Here is a 24,288-nt window from a genome sequence, read left to right on the forward strand (position 1 = left end):
CTCGAGCCTGTTCGTTGAAGACTGTCAGCACTGCGCGGCGCTAAAGTCGGGCGAGCAGATTGATTTCATGTATTGTGAACTACAGAAAGCTTGTGGTGATAGACGGTCTGTCCCTCTTCCTCTTCCTCGGGATGAATGGACTTAGCGTACACGGTTACTGTAGGTGTGCATAGGCGGCCGCTCTAACCGTCTGTACGACTTTGTGTTTGTGTTTGTTTTGAAGAAGACCACGATGCCGCAGACGTCGAGCAGTGACGAACTACCCGTGAGTAACCAACGCTTTTGTTACACTGTCAAAAAACGTCAGTGAATTTTACGGTAAAAGTCTGCAAATTAGTGACGGTACGAAACTGTAAACAACTGAAATGTAAACATTTGTATTATTTACGGCGAAACACCATAACAATGTAACATTTGTTGGATGTACAGCCTGCTACCGTATGCTTAACACATTGTTATTTATAGACGACAGTAAAGTTCTGACAACCCACAATATTTTACCGTAAAATATAATTTTTTGTCGTACAGTGTATGGATAGTAGATTTCAAATAGCTTACTCACTATGCTGCCGTTGTAGCAATTTAACAAAACTTGACAAAATATGATTATACAGTATTGACACTGGATTTTAATTAATTTGAACAAAAAAATCGTCTTATTTGTTTACCATGGAAACTTGAATGCTATTTAAAAGAAGTTAGGCTATGTATTGTCATATAGTGAGGAGAAAGTGATCGAAAGCATAATAGTTAAGTAAATTGGGGATTGCTTTTTCAGTCCCAAGCCCAGTATGAAGTGGCTCCACCCAAGTACCAACGGGGTTTGGCTTTGGTTGAGAAAATGGAAAAAGTTTAGGGAAATTTAGTTGGGTTTAAATATGGGCTGAAACCATAGTACAGCAGTCATTTTGATTGGTTGAAAAGGTCAAGAGTGCCATATGTCACTCTTGGGATTTTACTGTAGTTACGCTTGAGTGCTATGTGGCACTGTTGGGACTGAAATGGTAAAAAAAACAAAAAACAAGACAGGTTTACTTTTTTCGTACTTTACATGTTGTTTGGCTGACACTTTTATCCAAAGTGACTTACAGTTTATTCAACTTAGCAGGGCTACAGGCACCTTAGCCACAAAATTACAGGCACCTTAGCTGCTAGGCTACAGGCACCTTAGCCGCTATGCTACAGGGACCTTAGCTGCTATCCTACAGGCACCTAAGCCGCTATGCTACAGGGACCTTAGCCACTAGGCTACAGGCACCTAAGCCACTAGGCTACAGGGACCTTAGCCACTAGGCTACAGGAACCTTAGCCACTAGGCTACAGGCACCTAAGCCGCTATGCTACAGGGACCTTAGCCACTAGGCTACAGGCACCTTAGCCGCTAGGCTTCAGGCTGTCCGTGTGTGCCTGCAGGGGGAGAACAGCACGGTGGATGTGCCTGAGGAGGGCGGGAGCGGTCTGTACTTCGCCGACGGCCGGCGGAAGGTGGACTACGTGTTGGTGTTCCAGTGCAGGAGGCGCTGGTCCCTCTACGGCTCCCCGGGCCAGCACCGCCTGTCCGTCATCTCCAACGGCAGTTTCCACGGCCCGCCGGCCCTGCGCCGGGCATCGCTGGTGAGCAAGGCGGAGTCGGACGCCCCCGAGCACGGCCGCGCCGACCCCCACGACGGCGAGAAGGTCCTCATCCGCGAGGAGTTTGAGTCCAGTCTGCTGGAGGCCGGGCTGGAGATCGAACGGGACAAGGAGGTGAGCCGCCGGCCTCCATCTTGGCTCTGCTGTGCTACTGCATCGCTCAGACCCTCCTGTAACTGCGTGCTCAGAACGCACCTGTTTACACTGTAGCTCGGCTCAACTCGAACTCTGAATTTCTATTCACCATAGCTGGTAATATTCACAAAGCAGGATTACAGGAGTTAGCTGGATAGCTGTGCTGAGTAAAACCTGTTTTACTTGGCTTTACTTAGCCAGCTAACTCAGTAATCCTGCAGACCGCTCCGCTCTGTTTCTCTTCCACCAATTATGGAACTTAACTTTATATTGTAGGTTTACGTACTAGCCACTCCTATTGGCTGTGATACTGATACATTTATGTACTAGCCACTCCTATTGGCTGTGATACTGATACGTTTATGTACTAGCCACTCCTATTGGCTGTGATGCTGATAAGTGTAGGTACTGGCCACTCCTATTGGATGTGATGCTGATGGGTTTATGTACTGGCCACTCCTATTGGCTGTGTTGCTGATAGGTTTATGTACTGGCCACTCCTATTGGCTGTGATGCTGATAAGTGTAGGTACTGGCCACTCCTATTGGCTGTGATTCTGACTGCTAGGCATTAACTCCACTAAACATTCATGTACAGAATGCACTTTCCTATGTTGCTGTAGATAAAGGAGCCACACTGAGTGTCCTTATGGTCTGGTTTGACACTCTGCTTTGATTTACCTCCATGCGGGCAAACATAAGAATGTTTGATACCCCTCATCATCATTTTAATCACCTATTCTGACAAAAACCTGTCTGCATAAAATGAAAGGATACGTTTTATTATGTGTATTATTCAGACAGAGCGATATAATTGTGTTTTTTCTGATTTCATACACTGATCGCAACCTCCAAATCCAAATCTAAATGCACAGTTGAATGAAAACGTGAGAGCGTTTCATGAAAGGGACAGGTCGTCACAATGGGGAAAAGGTGCAAGTAATTTGTGCCACAAAGACAAAGGCATCTGACGAGCACTGAACCTGGTTGAACCGCTTTCCTTGTGGTGCAGCGAATCAACTTGCTTTGGGAGAATGAACCCTTTGAGGATCGCGTTATGTGGATTTTGTAATAATTCAGCATTCTTTCAGTCACCAGCAGTTATTGTTACATCATGTTCAGTTTAGAACATTCTAATCACATATTTGTGATATTGCACCTTAAAGCGTTAAACCATAAGCTGGATATCTGTCCTTTATCAGAATCCGGCAACGGTGCTGAATTAGTGTGGATGCACACTTGTAGCCTAGTGGCTAAGGTACATGAATGGGACCCAGGTGTAGCCACAATAAGATCCGCACAGCTGTTGGGCCCTTGAGCAAGCACTTAACCCCCCATTGCTCCAGGGGAGGATTGGCCCCAGCCTAGTCTAATAAACTGTAAGTCACTTTGGATAAAAGCATCAGATAAATAACAAATGATGAATGATAATTATATGCAGTGAAGTCCAGTCTCTCAACTCATTATTTCCCCTGCTCCCTCGAGAGCTGGACAACTGCCCTGAGTAACACCCGAAACAGCTCGAAACAGTCCGTGTTCCAGATTTAGACGGGTTGTAGGTTTTACTCCGTGTAGTCCTCCAGTTTACTCCAGTTTACTGGCGGGCCAAAATTACCTTTGAACTCATGTTTACCTTTGGCTCTTTGGCTCAGTTGATAGAACTCAAGCCAAAACACATCCTGAAATCCCCTTAGGAAAACTCCTCAGTCAGATCACCTGCCCAGTGTTGTCCCACACTGCAGAGTACTCTGTACTGGAGACACTGAGTATTACTGTCTCCATGGGTGGCCAAGCTCTTCCCAGAGATCTACCCTCCTGTAGGTTTTCATTTCAAACCTAATTTGGCACATCAGGTTTGACTAATTAGCAGCCCTGCTCTAGCTGTTGAGTGAGGCGTGCTTTGTTAGGGTTGGAGTGAAAACCTGCAGGTGTATTTGTGTGTGTATGTTTGTGCATGTGCACCTCTACGCTTGTGCTTGTTTCTGTGCGCTTTTGCTAATCAATCCTTGATCGTGTATATTGGCTACGCATACTGGTTGCATGGAACTCGGGAATTTGGATTGTTACCAGAAGCCCCCAAAATCAGCCTCCTGTTTTGGCAGTGTAGCTCTTACAGAAGGTATACCCCAGCGGCATATACCGGACTGGGTCCTGTAGCCCCCAGCCCTCTTATCTGTTTCTAAGCACTGGAGCCCTTAGGATTTAAGCAATAATTTATGACTAGATAAATTATTTATTTTGTATTTTGTTAGCCACTCTTGCTGCTTTGCGCATTGGACTCCAAATGCTGGACTCCATTTCCCATCACCCCCTCTGCGAAGTAATTAGCCAATCAAACACTGCCAAAGCTGTTAAGAACTCAGTCAATTGTGACACGTACGTGACATTCCATTAGGCATTCTGCAGAGAGTCTTTTCCAGAGCAGATGACACAGATAAGGCTTTTGCATTCGATCCATTTAAATAGCTGGGTATTTTTACTGAATCAATTCAGGTTAAGTACCTTGCACACGGGTGCGGTGGCAGTGCCCTTGGGCAAGGGTGTTCAGTATCATCATTAGGAGCTGAAGTGTAAGGTTATTCTCTTCACTTTGTGACGGAAAGCTGGCGTATTGAACGGTAGGGAGTTGTTTTCGCGGCTGAACTCGCACCTCAGCTGACTGCAAATAAATTAAATTGAAACGTAATTTCTAAGACACGGAGCAACATGTCCCGGGAAATTCATGACAAGACGTCGACATCATTAAAATACTGCACATTGCATTATATTTCACTTCTGTTGTTTTGCTAAAACCACAAGCACATTGTTCATTCTGTTGCCAAGATGTTAGCTCCTTGCAAAAGCACTTTCTGTGTACATTGTACAGGTGAGTCATTTTTACATAGTTACGTAGGCAGCAATAATTTAAATGACAGCACTGGATGTAGCATGCGTCAATGTCCTGCTTTAACATTCCTGAACACTACATTACTGTACGCAGTACCTGTATGTGTAAATTCTGTGGAACTCACATTACATTAATGGCATTTGGCAGACGCTCTTATCCAGAGCGACATACAGTTGATTAGACTAAGCAGGAGACAATCCTCCCCTGGAGCAATGCAGGGTTAAGGGCCTTGCTCAAGGGCCCAACAGCTGTGGCTACACCGGGATTAGAACCACCGACCTTGCGTGTCCCAGTCATTTACCTTAACCGCTACAGGCCGCCCTATTAAAACACGACAATGACGACAGAATTACCACACTCATTTTACTCTACAGGCCGCCCCAGGTCACCCCCCACCCATCTCCCTTCTACAGTCCAGACTGCAGATGAGCTTGCATGTAGAGCATGTTTTTATTTCTGAGACAACATGCCTGAGAGGATATCTGGAGCAGATGGGGCTATAACCCATTTCAGATGGGCTGAGGCAGAGGGGGAGTTTACGGGTTAGTCCTGCTTTGAAGTTGTGGCCTTATGTAGGGGATGCAATATATTTTTTCTACAACGCATATTAATATCGACAACTCGGAACTCCACCAGCACTGTGAAAGCAATGAACAGTGCTTAATCTTGTCAGTCCCGAGTGTAACTGCCATAAAATCCACCTTATACCTTTTCAAACAGTTGTTTTGTTACTATTGTTTTGAGCCCCGATTAAAATTACTGCAAAATGTTCTCAACTTTCTCTATTTTCTCAACCAAAGTCAAAACCTGACCTGTCTGTGAATGGCTGTCCCTGGTTTTACACCGGTAAAGTAAACGCAAAGTTTCAAATTACGTGCCTGCAACCAAGGTAACTGTGGAAGTGCAGTGATGCGTCTTGCCTGGGACCAGGGACCAGGGACCAGTCTTTGCTGGGAGTGCGTTGCCCACACTTTTCGCAGTGGTCAGAGGGGCCCTGTGTTGATCTGTTCCCTTGGTAACCCGCCGTGTGTGTGCCTCGGGTGAGCTGCTATTTGTGGGAGGGGTTAGGAGGGGTTAGGAGGGGTCAAGGACCTGCTCCGACCTGATCCGTTAACCCTCACATGAGGTCATCGGGGGTTTCCCCAAGCCCCACCACCACCTGTTAGCCATACTATCATACTATACCACAGATACTGTACTACTGTACTATACCACAGATACTGTACTCCCGTACTATACCACAGATACTATATTACTGTACTATACCACAGATACTGTATTACTGTACTATACCACAGATACTGTACTACCGTACTATACCAGAGATACTATATTACTGTACTATACCAGAGATACTGTACTATCATACTATACCACAGATACTGTATTACTGTACTATACCACAGATACTATATTACTGTACTGTACTACTGTACTATACCACAGATACTATATTACTGTACTATACCAGAGATACTATATTACTGTACTATACCAGAGATACTGTACTACTGTGCTGTACCGGAGATACTGTACCACTGTGCTGTATCAACTGTGCTGTCCCAGCTGTGCTATACCAGAGATACTGTACTACTGTGCTGTACCACTGTGCTGTACCAGAGATACTGTACTACTGTCCTGTTGCGTAGTGGTTTAGGTAAAAGACTGGGACACACAAGGTCGCTGGTTCGATCCCTGGTGTAGCCACACTAAGATCCGCACAGCCGTTGGGTCCTTGAGCAAGGCCCTTAACCCTGCATTGCTCCAGGGGAGGATTGTCTCCTGCTTAGTCTAATCAACTGTACGACGCTCTGGATAAGAGTGTGTGCCAAATGCCATTAATGTAATGTAGTGTAATCAACTGTGCTGTCCCAGCTGTGCTGTACCAGAGATACTGTCCCAGCTGTGCTGTACCAGAGATACTGTCTTAGCTGTGCTGTTCTCACGATGAATATGTTTCCAAAGTGGGTGGCTTTTCCCTAATAGATCTTCATCAGCTCTTTGGGCTGATGAATCTAATTAGGTTCACTGCTCTGTGGCAGTTGTGGAGCAGGTCTCTGGGCCCTCCTGGCCTGTCTGTTTCAGGCCGCACTGTGACCTGCTCTGCGCGACCGTGGCAGCGTTAGACTGCGGAGGGCCGCACCGCGAGGCTCTTCCCTCGGACCGTGTGCTGGTCCGTGTGTTGCTGGGGGAGCTCCCAGCGTGAGGAATGAAGCTTTAATCACCGTGAGCGGGTCAGAGAGCTAATGAGTCTCCCGTCCTGCGTTTAGAGCGGAGACCAGCGGGAAGCACAGGACACCAGCGAATTCAAACTTGAAATTGCTTCTGTCAGTCCATGTCCCTTTCCTTTCTTTTTTTCTTTCTTTCTTTCTTTCTCTTTCTTTTTTCTTTCTACCTTGCTTTCTCACTCTTTCACTCTCACTTTGTTTTGCTCTCTCACTCTGCCTTGCTCTTTCCTCTCATTCTCTCACTCTCTCACTCGTTCTCTCACTCTCTCACTCGTTCTCTCACTCTCTCACTTGTTCTCTCACTCTCACTCGTTCTCTCTCTCTTTCCTCTCATTCTCTCACTTGTTCTCTCACTCGTTCTCTCACTCTCACTCATTCTCTCATTCTCTCACTCTTTCCTCTCATTCTCTCACTCTGTCCTCTCATTCTCTCTCTTTCCTCTCATTCTCTCACTCGTTCTCATTCTCTCACTCGTTCTCTCACTCTCACTCGTTCTCTCACTCTTCCCTCTCATTCTCTCACTCTTTCCTCTCATTCTCTCACTCTTATCTCTCATTCTCTCACTCTTATCTCTCATTCTCTCTCTTTCCTCTTATTCTCTCACTCTTTCCTCTCATTCTCTTTCTTTCCTCTCATTCTCTCACTCTTTCCTCTCATTCTCTCTCTCTTTCCTCTCATTCTCCCTCTTTCCTCTCATTCTCTCTCTTTCTTCTCATTCTCTCTCTTTCCTCTCACTCTCTCACTCGTTCTCTCACTCTCTCACTCTTCCCTCTCTCCTAAATGTCGGCGGGGTGCGTCCCTCCACGCCGGCGTCTCTGGGAGGGGCCCGGAACCCGGCCCCGGCCCTCATCGCCGTGGCAACGGCACCGTCCCCGGCAGGAAAGCTGGGCGACCCAGTTGCCCGTTCCCCACTGAGATGAAAGCGCTAAATGGAATTCCCCCTCCTAATTAACCTTCTCTGCCGAGCGCTATTTCCGGCACCGCGGCTTTCCGAGCGGGACCCCGTTTAGAAAGAGAGAGGGGGAGAGCGAAGGAGCGCGGGACGAGGGGCAGGCGAGTTGGAGAGGAGAGTTGGGCCGGGGTTCATGGGAAATGTAGTCCAGCTGACTGGGCTGCCAACAGCCCAACAGTGTGGTTGCTGTGTAGCCTTTCACTTATTGGCGAGTGGGAGTGAGTGCACAGAAGCCCCAGAATTTTTTTTAAAAAGGATTATTATTGTTGCTGCCATTCATTAATTTAGGTAAAGTACCGTATATCATGTACAATACCTGAGTAATGTATGTTCAATGTTAAACCAACTCTTATCTGCTCTGGTCTAGAGTGGGACCTGTGTGCACTCTGTTGAGTTGAATAAACACTGGATGTTTTACAGGGTCGGCTCTTTTCTCACTTTTCGCACCTGTGTAATCACTCCTGTTCACTCATCACGAAACTGACCCAAGAATTCTCTTTCTGATTGCTAATCAGGAACGCTTTCCCCGTCAGATTATTCCTGTTATCTAATCAAGCCACTAATTGTGTGATAATTTTAAATTTTTTTGTGCATGCTAATTACTAAGCCTGTGTAATTACGGCTCTTAACTTATCGATAATTATTTCGCTCATTACTAATCAAGAAAGCCCGTATGTAATCATTAATAATTTCTAATCAAGAAAGTCTTCTCTGTGTGCAGTCGTTCCTAATTACTCATCAAGAAAGCCTTCGTTGTTCATGTTATTCCTGCACGAACTGACAGATGTGTGTCAGTTACGCCAGCTTTTCCTCGAAGAAACGGAATTGGCCTCTCTCGCATCTGAAAATGCGTTTGACTAAAGGAACACAAACATACTCGCTGTTATGTATTGTAGTAACTAAGGTGCATCAGTCTCCTTTTAAAATATGTAAAGTAGTGTGTAAAATATGTCAAAGGCCGTTTCTAACACCTACTATCTGTACAGTCACCTCCTCACGACTGCTCCGTGTTAAGAAGGTGTTCGGGTCTCGGTGTAGTTGTAGGAACTGTAATGGAGCCCAGTGATTAATTGATAAACGTGTAAGTGTAATGCGTGAGTGAGTGGTGTGTGTTTGTGCGTCGGTCAGTCCTTTTCAATCTCCCTGTCTTTCCATTGCCCTCGCCCCTTCGATCAATTTTCTGTTCCGAGCGTATTTTATTATAACTGTCAATAAGCAATTTGCGCTGGGAGGCCATGCAGGCGAAAGCCAAAAGGGCAGGTATTTATATACTTACATTTATATAGCGCTTGTCTCAAACTCAGAGGGCTTTACAGTGGCTCAATCACCACCAATGTGCAGCACCCACCTGGGTGATGTAACTGCGGCCATTTTGTGCCAGAACGCTCACCACACATCAGCTGAGGTGGAGAGAATGTTTTTGCCAATTGAGTTAAGGGCATGATTAGGTTGCAAGTGGAGAGCACCAGGTTGGGTGTAGCCAGGACACTGGGGAAGAGCCCCACACACAGCCTCTCCAGGTCATAATCATAACCACGCCCCCAACAGCTGACTAGCTACAAAACCCCCTCCGCTCTCGAATCACTTTGAATCCCCAGGAGGTTGCACATATTCCTGGTTCACCAAAATGGTGACATAAAGGTTTCAGTTTAAAATCGATGACTGACACAGTAAACTAGCAGAGGTGAGCAGGAGTGAGGAGCACTGTAAGGTGTGGTTTTAGGCTGTGTCCTCAATGGCTCTCTCTCCCTGAAGAAGAGCCAGGGCCCGAGCTTCATCCGGCTGCACGCCCCCTGGCCCGTGCTCTGCAGGGAGGCTGAGTTCCTCAAGGTCAAAGTGCCCACCAAGAAGGTGAGTCACCTCTGACCTTTGACCCCTCTGACCTCTGACTCCTCCACCCCTTACCTCTGACCCCTCCAGCTCTGACCTCTGACCCCTCTACCTCTGACCTCTGACCCCTCACCCCTGGACCTCTGACCCCTCTACCTTTGACCTCTGACCCCTGACCCCTTGTCTTATGAGCTTAACTTACGAGTGCACCAAGAAGTCAACTATTATGTTCATTTGAGTCACACTTGTACTATAACGTCATGGCTCTCCTGACCGTGATGGGACAGCGACTAGCAGCAGCAGCAACAGACATCTGAAGTGACAGTTAGCTAGCTATGTTATAGCACAAAAACATAATTAAGCCCTCATAAGCCGTAGCATTGTATTTTTTAGCTGGATAGCTTACATTCCTTTCTGGTTTTGGGTGGATGTGGATGTCAGAATAGTTTATAGTTAATAGTTTTGGGTGGATATGGATGTCAGAATAGTTTATAGTTTATGGTTTTGGGTGGATATGGATGTCAGAATAGTTTATGGTTTTGGGTGGATATGGATGTCAGAATAGTTTATAGTTTCTGGTTTTGGGTGGATAATGGATATCAGAAAAGTTTATAGTTCATGGTTTTGGGTGGATATGGATGTCAGAATAGTTTATAGTTTATGGTTTTGGGTGGATATGGATGTCAGAATAGTTTATAGTTTATGGTTTTGGGTGGATAATGGATGTCAGAATAGTTTGTAGTTTATGGTTTTGGGTGGATATGGATGTCAGAATAGTTTATAGTTTATGGTTTTGGGTGGATATGGATGTCAGAATAGTTTATGGTTTTGGGTGGATATGGATGTCAGAATAGTTTATAGTTTATGGTTTTGGGTGGATAATGGATGTCAGAATAGTTTGTAGTTTATGGTTTTGGGTGGATATGGATGTCAGTATAGTTTATAGTTTATGGTTTTGGGTGGATATGGATGTCAGAATAGTTTATAGTTTATGGTTTTGGGTGGATATGGATGTCAGAATAGTTTATAGTTTATGGTTTTGGGTGGATAATGGATGTCAGAATAGTTTATAGTTCATGGTTTTGGGTGGATATGGATGTCAGAATAGTTTATAGTTTATGGTTTTGGGTGGATATGGATGTCAGAATAGTTTATAGTTTATGGTTTTGGGTGGATATGGATGTCAGAATAGTTTATGGTTTTGGGTGGATATGGATGTCAGAATAGTTTATAGTTTATGGTTTTGGGTGGATAATGGATATCAGAATAGTTTATAGTTCATGGTTTTGGGTGGATATGGATGTCAGAATAGTTTATAGTTTATGGTTTTGGGTGGATATGGATGTCAGAATAGTTTATAGTTTATGGTTTTGGGTGGATATGGATGTCAGTATAGTTTATAGTTTGTGGTTTTGGGTGGATATGGATGTCAGAATAGTTTATAGTTTATGGTTTTGGGTGGATATGGATGTCAGAAGGGTGTGTGACCGTGTCTGTGTGTCGTTGCCCTCAGAGCTACGAGCTGAAGCAGGAAAAGGGCTTATCAGGCACCCTGAGCGCTGTCTGGAGGAAACTCAACCAGCCCTTCCAGCCCAACGTGCCACAGCCCCACGACCAGAGCCGCATCAAGTACCTGTCCCACTCCTTCTCCCGGGACAAGCTGCACCTGTGAGTGTGGGGAGAGACTAAGCAACTGACCAAACCCATTACCTGCTTCCACTTAACTGATGCTTTATGATTGAGAGATGGTTCTACACTGGTTCTGTTTTCTGGGCCTGTAGCTGTTTGTTGTTGTTGTTGTCGTTGTTGTTGTTGTTGTTAATGCACTGCAAAAAAAAAATGTCTTAAGTGTTTCAGACTTGATATGAGATAAGAAAATATGAAAATAGTGACCTCCATTTTGATTTTCCTTGTTTTAAGTTTAAGGTGCTGTTTGCTTGACAATTGAAATGTTGTTGTCATACCTCAGTGCCAATATTTTTGCGTGATTTAGCAAAAAAGTAATAGAAATGAGACCAAATATAAGACAAAAATACTTGGCAGTGTGTCGATGTTTGCTCATTTGGGGTAATTTTATTCTTGTGGTTGTAACTTGGTTCAATGTCCAATAAGCTAGTTGGCAAGTTGTCAATACAGCTTGTATTGCACTGTATGTGGCCCTGGATAAGTGTCGCTCGCACTGTGACCATCAGCACTGACCTCCATTTTGATTTTCATCCAGATACAACATCAAGCACAAGGACACCTTCTTCGACAACACAACGCGCAGTCGAATAGTGAGTCAGTCTCATTCTTTTGCTCTCATTCCTTCTCTCTCAGCTCATTCCAGTACAAAACACTGCTTTACTTTACTGCTCTTTTGGCATGAAACACAACACAATGTTTGACTGAACAAGACCATGCCAATAAAATGAAATGTACAACATTCCTTTTTGTGCAGCTGTGGTCACTCTCTCTCTCTCTCTCTCTCTCTCTCTCTCTCTCTCTCCCTCCTTCTCTCTCTCTCTCCCACTCTCTCCCTCTCTCCCTCTCCCTCCCTCCCTCCCTCCCTCTCCCTCTCTCTCCCTCTCTCTCTCTCTCTCCCCTCGAGGTGTATGAGATCCTAAGGCGGACGTCGTGCACGCGGTCCTGCCAAACCATGGGTATGAGCCAATCCTGGGCGGGGGGGGGGGGGGGACAGTCCTCGACGAGGAGTTTCCCAGAATCCCCTGTCCCTCCTGGGGCAGGTGGGGGGGGTGCAGGCCGGGGGCGGCCGTCTGCCCATTGCCGGCAGGGGGATAGAGCCCCGCCCACGGCGGCTGGAGGAAATGGGTCGCCACGCTCCTCACGGAAACGCCGACAGGACGCCCGCCCCTTCTCGTTATCGCCGGGATAATGTCTGCAGTCCTAATATCCACCTTCTCAGGAGCCATTTTTTAAGTGCTTTAACCCTTTTGAAGGGCGGGTTTTGGCGGAATGTTTTTTTCCATAATTATGTGTCAGTGTTCTAGAACTCCTTTGGTTTCAGTTACCAGCAGTGATTGGAATGCTCCTCTGCAGTAGAGTGTTCAGTTAAGAATTGTAAAAGTACTACAATTTCATAACATTTTTGGAATATATACTCGAAGACCTGTTAGCATTTCGATTTCAGCTTGTCTTTAAAGGCAGTGTTCTGTTTGGGTTGGGGTGCCTGAAGTGTGGGGGCGGTAAGAGAGGCTGAGAGACACTGTGTTCTTCCTCCACAGGTATCTCCACCTTAATCGCCAAAGGCGTCTACACCTCCGCCTTCCCTCTGCACGACGTGAGTGCTTCTCTCCGTCCTTCCAGGACCATTATAGCGTATCGTATGCCACTGCACAGTTTGTGGTTGTGACTTTAAGAATTGGCATTGTTTCCCTACCCCAGGGTGACTACAAGAGCAGTTCTGAGGAGGTGCAGAGGAATGACAGACAGGTGGGTGGGTTGTGCGTTTCCTTTTGTGTTTTCTCTCTACTTGGTGTTCATTTAACCCCTCGAAGAGTATGTTTTTGGAATGTTTTTGAGAATTGAAAAGTCAGTGTTCCAGAACTCAACTGCTTTCAGCTTTCAGTTGAGTCAGTGTTCTAGAACGCAATTGCTTTCAGTTACCATAGTGATTGTGACATCGGCATTAGGATGTTTAGTTCAGAACATTCAAATCGCATATTTTTAATCTTGCAGTTTAAAGGTTTAAGAATTAATCTTTTATTCGTAATCTCTTGGAGGCATCATCTTAATAGTCCTTTTATTGCCGGTCTTAATCCTGATTTACACTCCGTCTCACAACTCTGGTGGCAAGTGTTGAAAATGAAAGTGACACATTTTTGAATGATAAAGGTGTTGTAGGACACACTTTCTATAGTGCACCTGTAGAATTTTATGTTACGGACAACATCATACTTTATCGCGCAATGTCTATTGGGCAGGATCAGCCAAATGGAACTTCGGAAGTAAAAAAATGCTAACGAACGACGTCTCATTACCGTAGAGCCTTTTGAACCCCCATCGCAGGCCTTAGTAAAAATGCAAAACGTTGTGCCACAAGGGTCGTGCGACAAAGTATAAATCAGGCTTTGGGGACTGCGTTCTAGCAGTAGAAGGAGCTTCTTCCAGCTGCTGTTGGGATTGAGATTCCAGAGACCCCAATGTGGGAATCTAAGGGGGATCAGGAAGCATTTTGGCTCTCTTTGAAGCCCCGAGGGAAACGATTAGCATGCATTTTTCATGATCTGGTCCACAGCGCTTTGGGACACCGCAGTGAAGCCACTAACCCGTTGGCCCATATATCATTAACCCACCCACCTCTGGGCCAGAGAGCTGATCCTGGATCAGCCTTCCCTTGTGCCGCATCTGACCCGTCTCCCTTATGAGCCAAATGTCTCAACTGATCTCAGATCAGCATTTTTTTGCTTATTTCTATCTCCGCAGGTCCTGCACGACGAATGGGCTCGATACGGAGCCTTCTTCAAGTACCAGCCCGTCGACCTCATCCGGTACGTGAGTGTTTGCTCTGTTACTGAACACACCGTGAAGACAGAAAAACACTTTTAATTTTGCAGATGCTTTTACCCAAAGCAATGTACAAAAAACATTCATATCAAGGTCATACAACACACACCCGCACACGCCAGATAAGGTACAATTCATATAAGGCTGTGAACATATGTCTAGTGCACAAGGTCCACAAAATCCCCAGTGCAATGTTTTAGTCTTATAATGAGGCTTAAAAACCTTTTTGTTCTCTCAAGTAGAAAATATTAACTTGTTACTTTGCGTTTGACAAGTCAAACTGTCTTACCTCGTTGACAATCTTTTTGTCTTATATAGCAGAAAAGTATATATTTTTTTAAACCCTAAAATACTATAATAAGATTGACGGCTATTCGTTTTTTGCAGAGCAGTCATTGATTTGGTTTGAAATACATTCAGCTTAATGCAAATAAATAAAGGCAAAACTGATTATCAGCGATCAGGTAAATCTTCCTAAAAAGATCTTAACATTGCCTGCCTGTCGACTCCAACAGTCATCGGCAGCATCATCAACAGTGCAGTTGTTCTCATGTATTCAGGTATCCTCAAGTCTTCCTGGTTAGCTGTTGTGCATTTGACCTTTGCCCCCAGGAAGTACTTTGGGGAGAAGATTGGCCTGTACTTCGCCTGGCTGGGAGTTTACACCCAGTTGCTCATCCCAGCCTCGGTGGTGGGCATCATCGTCTTCTTCTACGGGTGTGCCACTGTGGACACCAACGTACCCAGGTACCCCGGGGACTGTGTGTGTGTGTGTGTGTGCGTGCGCGTGTGTGCGTGCGCGTGTGTGCGTGCACGGGGTAAAAACATTAGTAGAGTCTGCAGTCTGTTGAAATGGTGCCTTCTTCTGTAACTGTGGGCAAAGCACCTCATTCAACAGCTAGAGCTGCTCATGAGTAGAATTGAGTGTGTCAAATTAGGGTTGGAGTGATCTCCAGGAACAGGGTTGGGCAGCCCTGCTCTAGCTGTTGAATGAGGTGTGCTTTGTTAGGGTTGGAGTGAAAACCTACAGGATGGTAGATCTCCAGGCACAGTGTTAATACAGTGTATACAGTGCCTGCTGTTATGTGGTTGTATCATAAGCATATAGTCTAATTTCTGAAGTTTCCAGACACATCCATTCCGTGGTTTTGTGTGTTTGTGCCATCTGCACGACTTCCGCAGTGTGAAACGTATGGCTGCCCTGTGTTGAGGCGGGGTTGTAGTGTCGGATGCAGACGTGATTCTGTTGCCCCTGTGGTTCTGTTGCCCCCGCAGCATGGAGATGTGTGACGAGCGGCAGAACTTCACCATGTGTCCGCTGTGCGACCGGTCATGTGACTACTGGCACCTGAGCACCGCCTGCAGCACGGCCCGCGCCAGCCACCTGTTCGACAACCCCGCCACCGTGTTCTTCGCCATCTTCATGTCCCTGTGGGGTACGAGCCCTAATACTGTACCCCCTAACCCTCTACCCCCCAACCCCCCAACCCCCTAACCCCCTAACCCCCTAACCCTCTAACCCCCCAACCCCCTAACCCCCTAACCCCCTAACCCTCTAACCCTCTAACCCCTAACCCTCTAACCCCGCCACCGTGTTCTTCACCATCTTCATGTCCCTCTGGGGTACGACCCCTATTACTGTACCCCCTAACCCTCTACCCCCCAACCCCCCAACCCCCTAACCCCCTAACCCCCTAATCCTCTAACCCCCTAACCCCCTAACCCTCTAACCCTAACCCTCTAACCCCCTAACCCTCTAACCCTAACCCTCTAACCCCTAACCCCCTAACCCCCTAACCCTCTAACCCCTAACGCCCTAACCCCCTAACCCCTAACCCCCCAACCCTCTAACCCCTAACCCTCTAACCCGCCACCGTGTTCTTCGCCATCTTCATGTCCCTGTGGGGTACGGCTGCTAATACTGTACCCCCTAACCCCCTAACCCTCTAACCCTCTAACCCCCTAACCGTCTAACCCCTAACCCTCTAAACCCCTAACCCCTAACCCTCTAACCCTCTAACCCTCTAACCCTCTAACCCTCTAACCCTCTAACCCCCTAACCCTCTAACCCTCTAACCCCTAACCCTCTAACCCTCTAACCCTCTAACCCCCTAACCTCTAACCCTCTAACCCCCTAACCCCCTAACCCCCTAACCCCTAACCCCCAACCCTCTAACCCCTAACCCTCTAACCCTCTAACCCCCTAACCCCTAACCCTCTAACCCCCTAACCCCCTAACCCCTAACCCTCTAACCCTCTAACCCCCTAACCCCCTAACCCTCTAACCCCCTAACCCCCTAACCCTAACCCCTAACCCCTAACCCTCTAACCCTCTAACCCACCACCGTGTTCTTCGCCATCTTCATGTCTCTCTGGGGTATGACCCCTAATACTGTGTCCCCCCATCCCCCTAACCCCCAAACCCCTAACCCCCAAACCCCCTAATCACCAAACCCAATACCCTAACCCCCTAACCCAATACTCTAACCCCCTAACCCCCAAACCCCCTAATCACCGAACCCAATACCCTAACCCCCTAACCCTATACTCCCAATACTGTCCCCGCTGACATAAGACACACTGTTTTGTAGAGTGCATTAGTCCCTGCATGTCCCTGCATGTTTTGGCCACTGTGAGATGGGAGGAGCAGAGCACAGTGAGGTGGGAGGAGCACAGTGAGGTGGGAGGAGCACAGTGAGGTGGGAGGAGCAGAGCACAGTGAGGTGAGAGGAGCAGAGCACAGTGAGGTGGGAGGAGCAGAGCACAGTGAGATGGGAGGAGCAGAGCACGGTGGGAGAAGCAGAGCACTGTGAGGTGGGAGGCGCAGAGTGAGGTGGGAGGAGCAGAGCACAGTGAGGTGGGAGGAGCAGAGCACAGTGAGGTGGGAGGAGCAGAGCACAGTGAGGGGACGTCAGCGTAGCCTCTGTTTCCGGCCCGCCTCTCCGTCAGAGAGATGGTTATCGGCAGCAACGTGATCCGCGGCGCTGTCCCTCGTCTCCCGCCCGGCGGCCGGCCGGATGGCGGTTTGGCGGCGGTGAATAGCGGGGCGTCGGGTTACTGCTGGCTCCGGCCCAGCTGCGCTCTCAGGGGCCGCGGCTGTACAGGGGGGCCCGGCCCCCATGCATTATTACACACATCACCGTCTCCACAGGGGCCAGCCCATCAAGTATTAATACGGAGGTACACTCGGGTGGGCTCTGACACTGTGTGTGTGTGTGTGTGTGTGTGTGTGTGTGTGTGTGTGTGTGTGTGTGTGTGTGTGTGTGTGTGTGTGTGTGTGTGTGTGTGTGTGTGTGTGTGTGTGTGTGTGTGTGTGTGTGTGTGTGTGTGTGTGTGTGTGTGTGTGTGTGTGTCTTCCTCACATAAAGATACACACACACACCGTGCATTTCTCTGTCTCTTCTGGAGCCAGTAGGAGCCATTTATATTCTTTTAGAACTATTTCAGTCCCGAGCCCAATATGAAGTCTTTGGAAAATTGAGAACATTTAGTAGAGTTTTAACAGGGGCTCAAAACCATAGTACAGCAGTCATGTTGATTGGTTGAATAGGTATATGGTCGAGAGCGTGATGGGCGGGGCTGGGAGGAGAAGGAGTGATTGGAAAAAGAAAAAAGAGGAGAAAAATAAGCGATTGGAAAGAGCCCTGTGTTTGCAAGCAGGTGAGAGTTCGGCGTGGAGGGGTTGCAGGTGTAAGACCTCTCTGACAGGACTACTCCCTCTCTCCCTCTCCCTCTTTATCTCTCTCCCATGCTCTCTCTCTCCCCCTCCCTCCCTCTCTCCCTCTCTCTTTCTCTTTCTCTCCCCATGTTCTCTCTCTCCCCCCTCTCTCTCTCTCCAGCGGCCATGTTCCAGGAGCACTGGAAGCGCAGGCAGATCAGTCTGAACTACAGCTGGGACCTGGCAGGCCTGGAGGAGGAGGAGGTGAGGGGGAGCCCAGGGGTCACAGGTCACCAGGTCAGGGGTCACGGCCGACGTAAGTGGGTGGACGCAGAACGTCCTCACCCTGGCGATAGAGCTGCATTAAGGTCACGGTTCAGTATGTGATGGGTGAATACAAGGTGAACAATGTGATGGTTTAATGGTAGCCAATCTGTGTCATGGAAAATGCCCTCACTGAATCGGCATTGGTGTCGGTATTGAGCAGTTTGAAGGTTAGGCCTAAAAATCTGTGGGCTCAAGGCTCAGTGATTGTCTGATTTTGGAAATGAGTTTCCTTCTTTTGAAAATAAATGTTTCATTTTCTCTTTTAAACCGCCGTCTTCTCCTCAAGGACCGGGTGAAGGTTTGGAGTTTTTTTGTTTCTAGACCGTAGCTCTCTCAGTATGTTGGTCCAGCTCTTCCTGGGTGTGTAGCTCGCCCCCACACCCCCCCTCCCCTGCTTGGTTTGAGTTTGACCGCTGTGAGTTCAAATCTGCGTGACTCTCTGGAGAGAACCGCGTCGTGAACAATTACAAACAGGAAGTGCTCTTATTTCCTGTCCTTAGGAGCATCCTCGACCCAAATATGAAACCCTCCTCCTGCAGAAGAGAAAGAAGAAGTGGAAGAATAAAAAGAAGGGCAAGACTGAGGTGAGTGGGAGTGGTCTGAATCCACCGGATGGAATCAGGCACAGGAATCATAGGAGTTGAATCATTATGCACTGAATCAGGCGGTCTGAATCAGTCGTGATTGCCAGGGACTGAATCAAAAAGGCAGATTGAATTGAATCCAAGTGAATCCGACTGTGTGATTATTGTTGTCACTCTCAAGACATGGGAACTGAGTCTTATTCAGTTGAAAGGCTGTGGAGAAACTCACTGATTTAACAAAAGGAGAATGCCCATTAACAGTATAGCATGATAGCAGATGTCAGCTGGCCCTTAAATTCTTAATCAACAAACTACCACATATGTAGAGAGGTAATAAGATATAAAATAGATTTAAATAAAACTGCAATAACTATAACTCAAAAAAATACACTTAACTTGTGTACATCTGAAATGTAGGTAAAAGCTAAGCATCATCCTGTGCTTTCTGTCACATCCTACCTGCCATGCGTCCTCCATTTTGTTTCACTGCTGCTCTGTGCGATCACTGTGACATCACCGTTTGCCGCAGGGCCCTCCATTTTGGCTCGTGTGATGCACGGAGGGGTCGGTCACTCCTGTACATACAGGGGGGTGTTCTCTCCATGGCAGCACCGAGGCCTTTGGGAGAGCGGGCCCTCGGCCCCTGGCCCCCTGGGGCCCCGCGGCGCGTGACGGGGGTGTTGTGTGTCTTGCAGTCGGAGGGCAGCTCGGAGGAGCGGGCGGATGCTGGGAAGGAGAAGTGGAGGCAGCGGTTACTGTCGGCCATGAGCGGGATGCTGCCGGTAACCCAGCCCCCTCTCTCTCGCCGGGCGTTCCCCTGTCCTTCCTTTAACCCAGCCCCCTCTCTCTCTCACCGGGCGTTCCTCTGTCCTTCCTTTAACCCAGCCGCGCCTCTCTCCCCCTCCCATTGGGCCGCCCCTCTCTGTGGGCGGTCCCTCTGGGTGGTGGGCAGGCGTTTCCCCTGCTCCTGTGATCCCGTAGTTCTGCACGCGCTCACTGGGGTCCACACTGTCCATGTGCCCTGTTACTGTTTCTACCCACCGAGACCATCCCACACTGCAACCTGGAGTCATTCCCACACTGCAACCTGGAGTCATTCCCAGCACTGCAACCTGGAATCATTCCCAGCACTGCAACCTGGAATCATTCCCACACTGCAACCTGGAGTCATTCCCAGCACTGCAACCTGGAATCATTCCCAGCACTGCAACCTGGAATCATTCCCAGCACTGCAACCTGGAGTCATTCCCAGCACTGCAACCTGGAATCATTCCCAGCACTGCAACCTGGAGTCATTCCCAGCACTGCAACCTGGAATCATTCCCAGCACTGCAACCTGGAGTCATTCCCAGCACTGCAACCTGGAATCATTCCCACACTGCAACCTGGAATCATTCCCACACTGCAACCTGGAATCATTCCCAGCACTGCAACCTGGAATCATTCCCACACTGCAATCTGGAATCATTCCCACACTGCAACCTGGAATCATTCCCAGCACTGCAACCTGGAATCATTCCCAGCACTGCAACCTGGAATCATTCCCAGCACTGCAACCTGGAATCATTCCCAGCACTGCAACCTGGAATCATTCCCAGCACTGCAATCTGGAATCATTCCCAGCACTGCAATCTGGAATCATTCCCAGCACTGCAACCTGGAATCATTCCCAGCACTGCAACCTGGAATCATTCCCAGCACTGCAACCTGGAATCATTCCCAGCACTGCAACCTGGAATCATTCCCAGCACTGCAACCTGGAATCATTCCCACACTTCAATCTGGAATCATTCTAGCAAACTGCAACCAGTGCAACAATTTGTGATGTTGTTAAAAGGGAGCCAAAGCCATATTTTGGACCATTTCTTAAATTCATAAATATGGACTATTAGCAGTTTAAACATTGCTAATTTCTCCTTTGATGCCTAGACAATGAAACCCCCCTCTCTCTTTATATCTCTCCTCCTCCTCTGCTGGTCTCAGGGTCAGGGATCTATCCTGATTCAGGAGTTTAAAGAAGTTCCCATGATGCTATGTGGCAAGTTTCAGTTAATTAACCCTTTCAGTCCCAAGCCCAATATGAAGGGGCTCCACCCAAATCCCAAGGGGGTTTGGCATTGGTTGGAAAACAATGAGAAAATTGAGTTGGGATTTAGGGGCTCAAAGCAGTAGTATAGCAGTCATTTTGATTGGTTGAAAAGGTGAGGTAAGATGGAGAATGCCATATGGCACTCTTGGGACTGAAATGGTGAATTGAATTTCAGTGGAGCTGACCCAAGCCACCCTGGCTTGTTGATTCTTGCTGCTTGCGGCAGGTGTGTACCTATCTGCGCTAGATAGACGCATACCTGTGGGGCTCTCCTGAAATTATAGTTTCCTCAAATTCAAGCACAATTAGGCAGTCTCCTGAAAGCATAAATGAGCACTTGTCTAAAGGCATATATAACACATCAAATGTCGATTACTCGTTCATGATGGTTGATTTTCTCTGTTTTGTTTCACCAACTGTTTTCCAGGTTCAACTAATAGATAACAGAACTGTAAAACGATTGCAGATAATGTCAAACTCCATGAAAGCGCACCGTTTAGTCTTGTGTTTGAAGGCCTCGGCCTTTAAGCAGTGTCACCGGTGACTCTGTTGGCTTTCACTCTGGTGTGCTTGGAACAAAGTGTAATAGTGCTGTGAGCATCCTGTCCTACTTGCGATTTCTCCCGTGTGCTGCTGCCGGAGGTTTGCCACTAGAGGGAGCCAGAGGGTAGGGCTGTGGCTTCCTCAGAGGGTCGTGGGTGATACTTCAGTCTGAACAGATATTGTTTTATGACCCAGTCTGTTCAGTTTTACAGAACATGGCAATATTAATGTATGTCCCTCGGTTAATGTTAAGCTTGCGGTTATGTGCCCAAAGGCCATAATTTTTATTGACCTTTAAAATGGCAGAAACTGAGAGCTTCATCTTCTTACCAGCTGACCTGATCTGCATTTTTTTTGTTCTTGTTTACTTTACTAATCGTCATTTTGATTGACAGGTGTCAGTCAACAGGGTGTGATGAATGAGTGTCTTTGATGAGAGTGTGATTGGAAGGTATTGGACTCGGGTGTGATCGACAGAGGTGTTTGGTTGAGGTCAAGTTTAGTGGAGGGGTTTCTGTGCTTTGTGACGAGGCTTTGATTGACAGGTGCCAGTAACATCCATTAATAGATGTCTATGAGCAGGCTTTGACTGGAAAACGGTCTGGATGGCTGAGTGAGAAAAATCCAGACCAGGGATCAGCAACTACCGGTCCTTGATGGCCGGGAACTGCTCTGAAAAACCAGGACTGGATTCGGATTCGACGGCCGGAGTTGATGTTGCGTGGTCTCGGGCGGCAGACCACTGAAATCCCACTGTTCCTTTTAGAATGCTACACCTCAAAACTCAGACTCTAATCTAAGACTCATCTCTTCAGGCTGCACCTTTCCCTCCCTACCTCACCACCACGATTAGCCTTATGCATGCCATAGATTATAATGGCACTTATATATAGTTATATATAGATATTGTTGTATTGTATTAGATATTGTATTGTTGTCTTTGGGGTATTCTGGCTGCCAACCGTGGTATGCTAGTTGGTAGCTGATGTATTCTTCAAGGGTTTTAATTGAATCTGTATGGTCAGGCTAGGACTCGGAAACCGTACTGTCCTCTAGGGTCCTCTTCACACTTCGATCTGCATTTCGTTGTACGTCGCGCTGGATAATAGCGTCTGCCAAATGCCTTGTAAAGTAATGTGATGCACCCCCGACTCCTAAACAACACCCAGAGCCCCTGAGGTTATCACACACGTCATATGTTGTGTTTTAGTTGAAATTGCTTTGTCACGTTAGTGTTTCCGATGTTCAACGTGCAGATGGCCTGAAACCGAATTGCTGTAAGCAGCTGGTTATCTGCTGAAGTTCATCATCCAGCTCCCAGTAATGAGCGGGTATGCGATATCACATTTAGCAATCATATCAGGATTAGGGGTTCTGTCATCTATCGCAGATTGCATCAATCAGCCGGGGTAACCCGACCATCTCCTAATCCACTCTAATGTGCTATGTGTCTCACAGGTATTGCAGATGCTTATCGTTCTTGGAAAATAAAATAAAAACAATTTCAGATGTGACGCTGTGGACGGTGTGTCCATCGAAACGCCGCTTGGTGCTAGCGCTTCTGTTTCAGCTCATGCACCTGTTACCTGTTAATACTCGTGTGTTCTTATCCCCCCCCCCCCCCCCCCCACCCCCAAAAAAACACAAAAACAGCCAGGACATGAGAAGCTAACATGGAGAGATCGGTTGCCTGGATACTTCATCAATATCTCCTCCATTTTATTGATGGTAGGTGGCAGTTGGACCTTTTGCTATCAGTTAGATCCTGAGAAGTTCTCTCTCGCTCGCTCTTTCTGTCTTTCTGTTTTCTTTATGTTTATGTATGCAATTGCATTGGTATTTTAAGAGTCCACATAATGTAATGGCTAAAATGTTTAATTCTTTCTCTCTCCATTTCTATCTCTTTCAATCTCACATCTCTATCTCCATCTCCTATCTCTCTATCCATCGCCCATCTGTCTCTCTCCATCTGTCTCCATCTGTATCTCTATTCATCTCTCTCCATCTCTATCCATCTCACATCTCTCTCACTCAACATCTCTATCTCCCATCGGTCTACCTATCTGTGTCTCTCTCCCTCTCTCTCTCTCTCTCTCTCTGTCCCTCCCTCTCTCTCCCTCTCCCTCCCTCTCCCTCTCTCTCCCCCTCTCTCTCACTCCTTCTCTCTCTCTCTCCCCCTCCCTCTCTCTCTCCCTCCCTCCCTCTCTCTCCATCTCTCACTCCCTCTCTCTCCCTCTCTCTCTCTCCCTTTCTCTCTCTCCCCCTCCCCCTCGCTCCCTCCCCCTCTCTCTCTCCCTCTCTCTCTCCCTCTCTCTCTCTCCCTTTCTCTCTCTCCCTCTCTCTCTCCTTTTCTCTCATTCCCTGCCTCTCTCTCTCCCTCTCCCTCTCTCTCTCTCCCCCTCTCCCCCTCCTCCTCTCCCTCTCTCACTCCCTCTCTCTCTCTCCCCCTCTCTCTCTCCCCTCTCTCTCTCTTCCTCCCTCTCCCTCTCTCCCCTCTCTCCCTCTCTCTCCCCCTCTCTCCATCTCTCTCTCCCTCTCTCCATCTCTCACTCCCTCTCTCTCTCTCCCTCTCTCTCTCCCTTTCTCTCTCGCTCCCCCTCCCCCTCGCTCCCTCCCCCTCGCTCCCTCCCCCTCTCTCTCTCTCCCTCTCTCTCTCCCTTTCTCTCTCTCCCTCCCCCTCTCCCTCTCTCTCCCTCTCTCTCTCTCCCCCTCTCCCCCTCCCCCTCTCTCCCCCCTCTCTCCCTCTCCCTCTCTCTCTCTCTCTCTCTCTCTCTGTCTCTCTCTCCCTCTCTCTCTCCCTCCCTCTCCCTCTCTCCCTCCCTCTCCCTCTCTCTCTCCCTCCCCCTCTCTCTCTCCCTCTCTTTCCCTTTCTCTCTCTCTCCCTCTCTCTCTCCCTTTCTCTCACTCCCTGCCTCTCT

General features: G+C 47.7%; 1 protein-coding gene across 2 annotated transcripts in view; it reads left to right on the top strand.

The window, feature by feature from the left end:
* LOC133118896 (anoctamin-1-like) overlaps positions 1-24,288 on the top strand; it is a 41,563-nt gene continuing 17,275 nt past the window's right edge. The window contains exons 1-15 of one of the 2 annotated variants that reach the window (XM_061229173.1): positions 1-265; positions 1,414-1,746; positions 9,589-9,684; positions 11,177-11,331; positions 11,885-11,939; positions 12,254-12,305; positions 12,888-12,943; positions 13,048-13,095; positions 14,089-14,153; positions 14,782-14,916; positions 15,445-15,605; positions 18,009-18,091; positions 18,655-18,738; positions 19,434-19,520; positions 23,024-23,098. In XM_061229173.1, the coding sequence (XP_061085157.1) occupies positions 233-265; positions 1,414-1,746; positions 9,589-9,684; positions 11,177-11,331; positions 11,885-11,939; positions 12,254-12,305; positions 12,888-12,943; positions 13,048-13,095; positions 14,089-14,153; positions 14,782-14,916; positions 15,445-15,605; positions 18,009-18,091; positions 18,655-18,738; positions 19,434-19,520; positions 23,024-23,098 (1,518 nt within the window). In that variant the 5' untranslated portion in view covers positions 1-232. The remainder of the gene's footprint in view (positions 266-1,413; positions 1,747-9,588; positions 9,685-11,176; positions 11,332-11,884; positions 11,940-12,253; positions 12,306-12,887; positions 12,944-13,047; positions 13,096-14,088; positions 14,154-14,781; positions 14,917-15,444; positions 15,606-18,008; positions 18,092-18,654; positions 18,739-19,433; positions 19,521-23,023; positions 23,099-24,288) is intronic. The other variant, XM_061229174.1, reaches the window with a different exon arrangement.

Source organism: Conger conger, chromosome 19 (genome assembly GCF_963514075.1).
Source record: "Conger conger chromosome 19, fConCon1.1, whole genome shotgun sequence".
Lineage (NCBI taxonomy): Eukaryota > Metazoa > Chordata > Actinopteri > Anguilliformes > Congridae > Conger > Conger conger.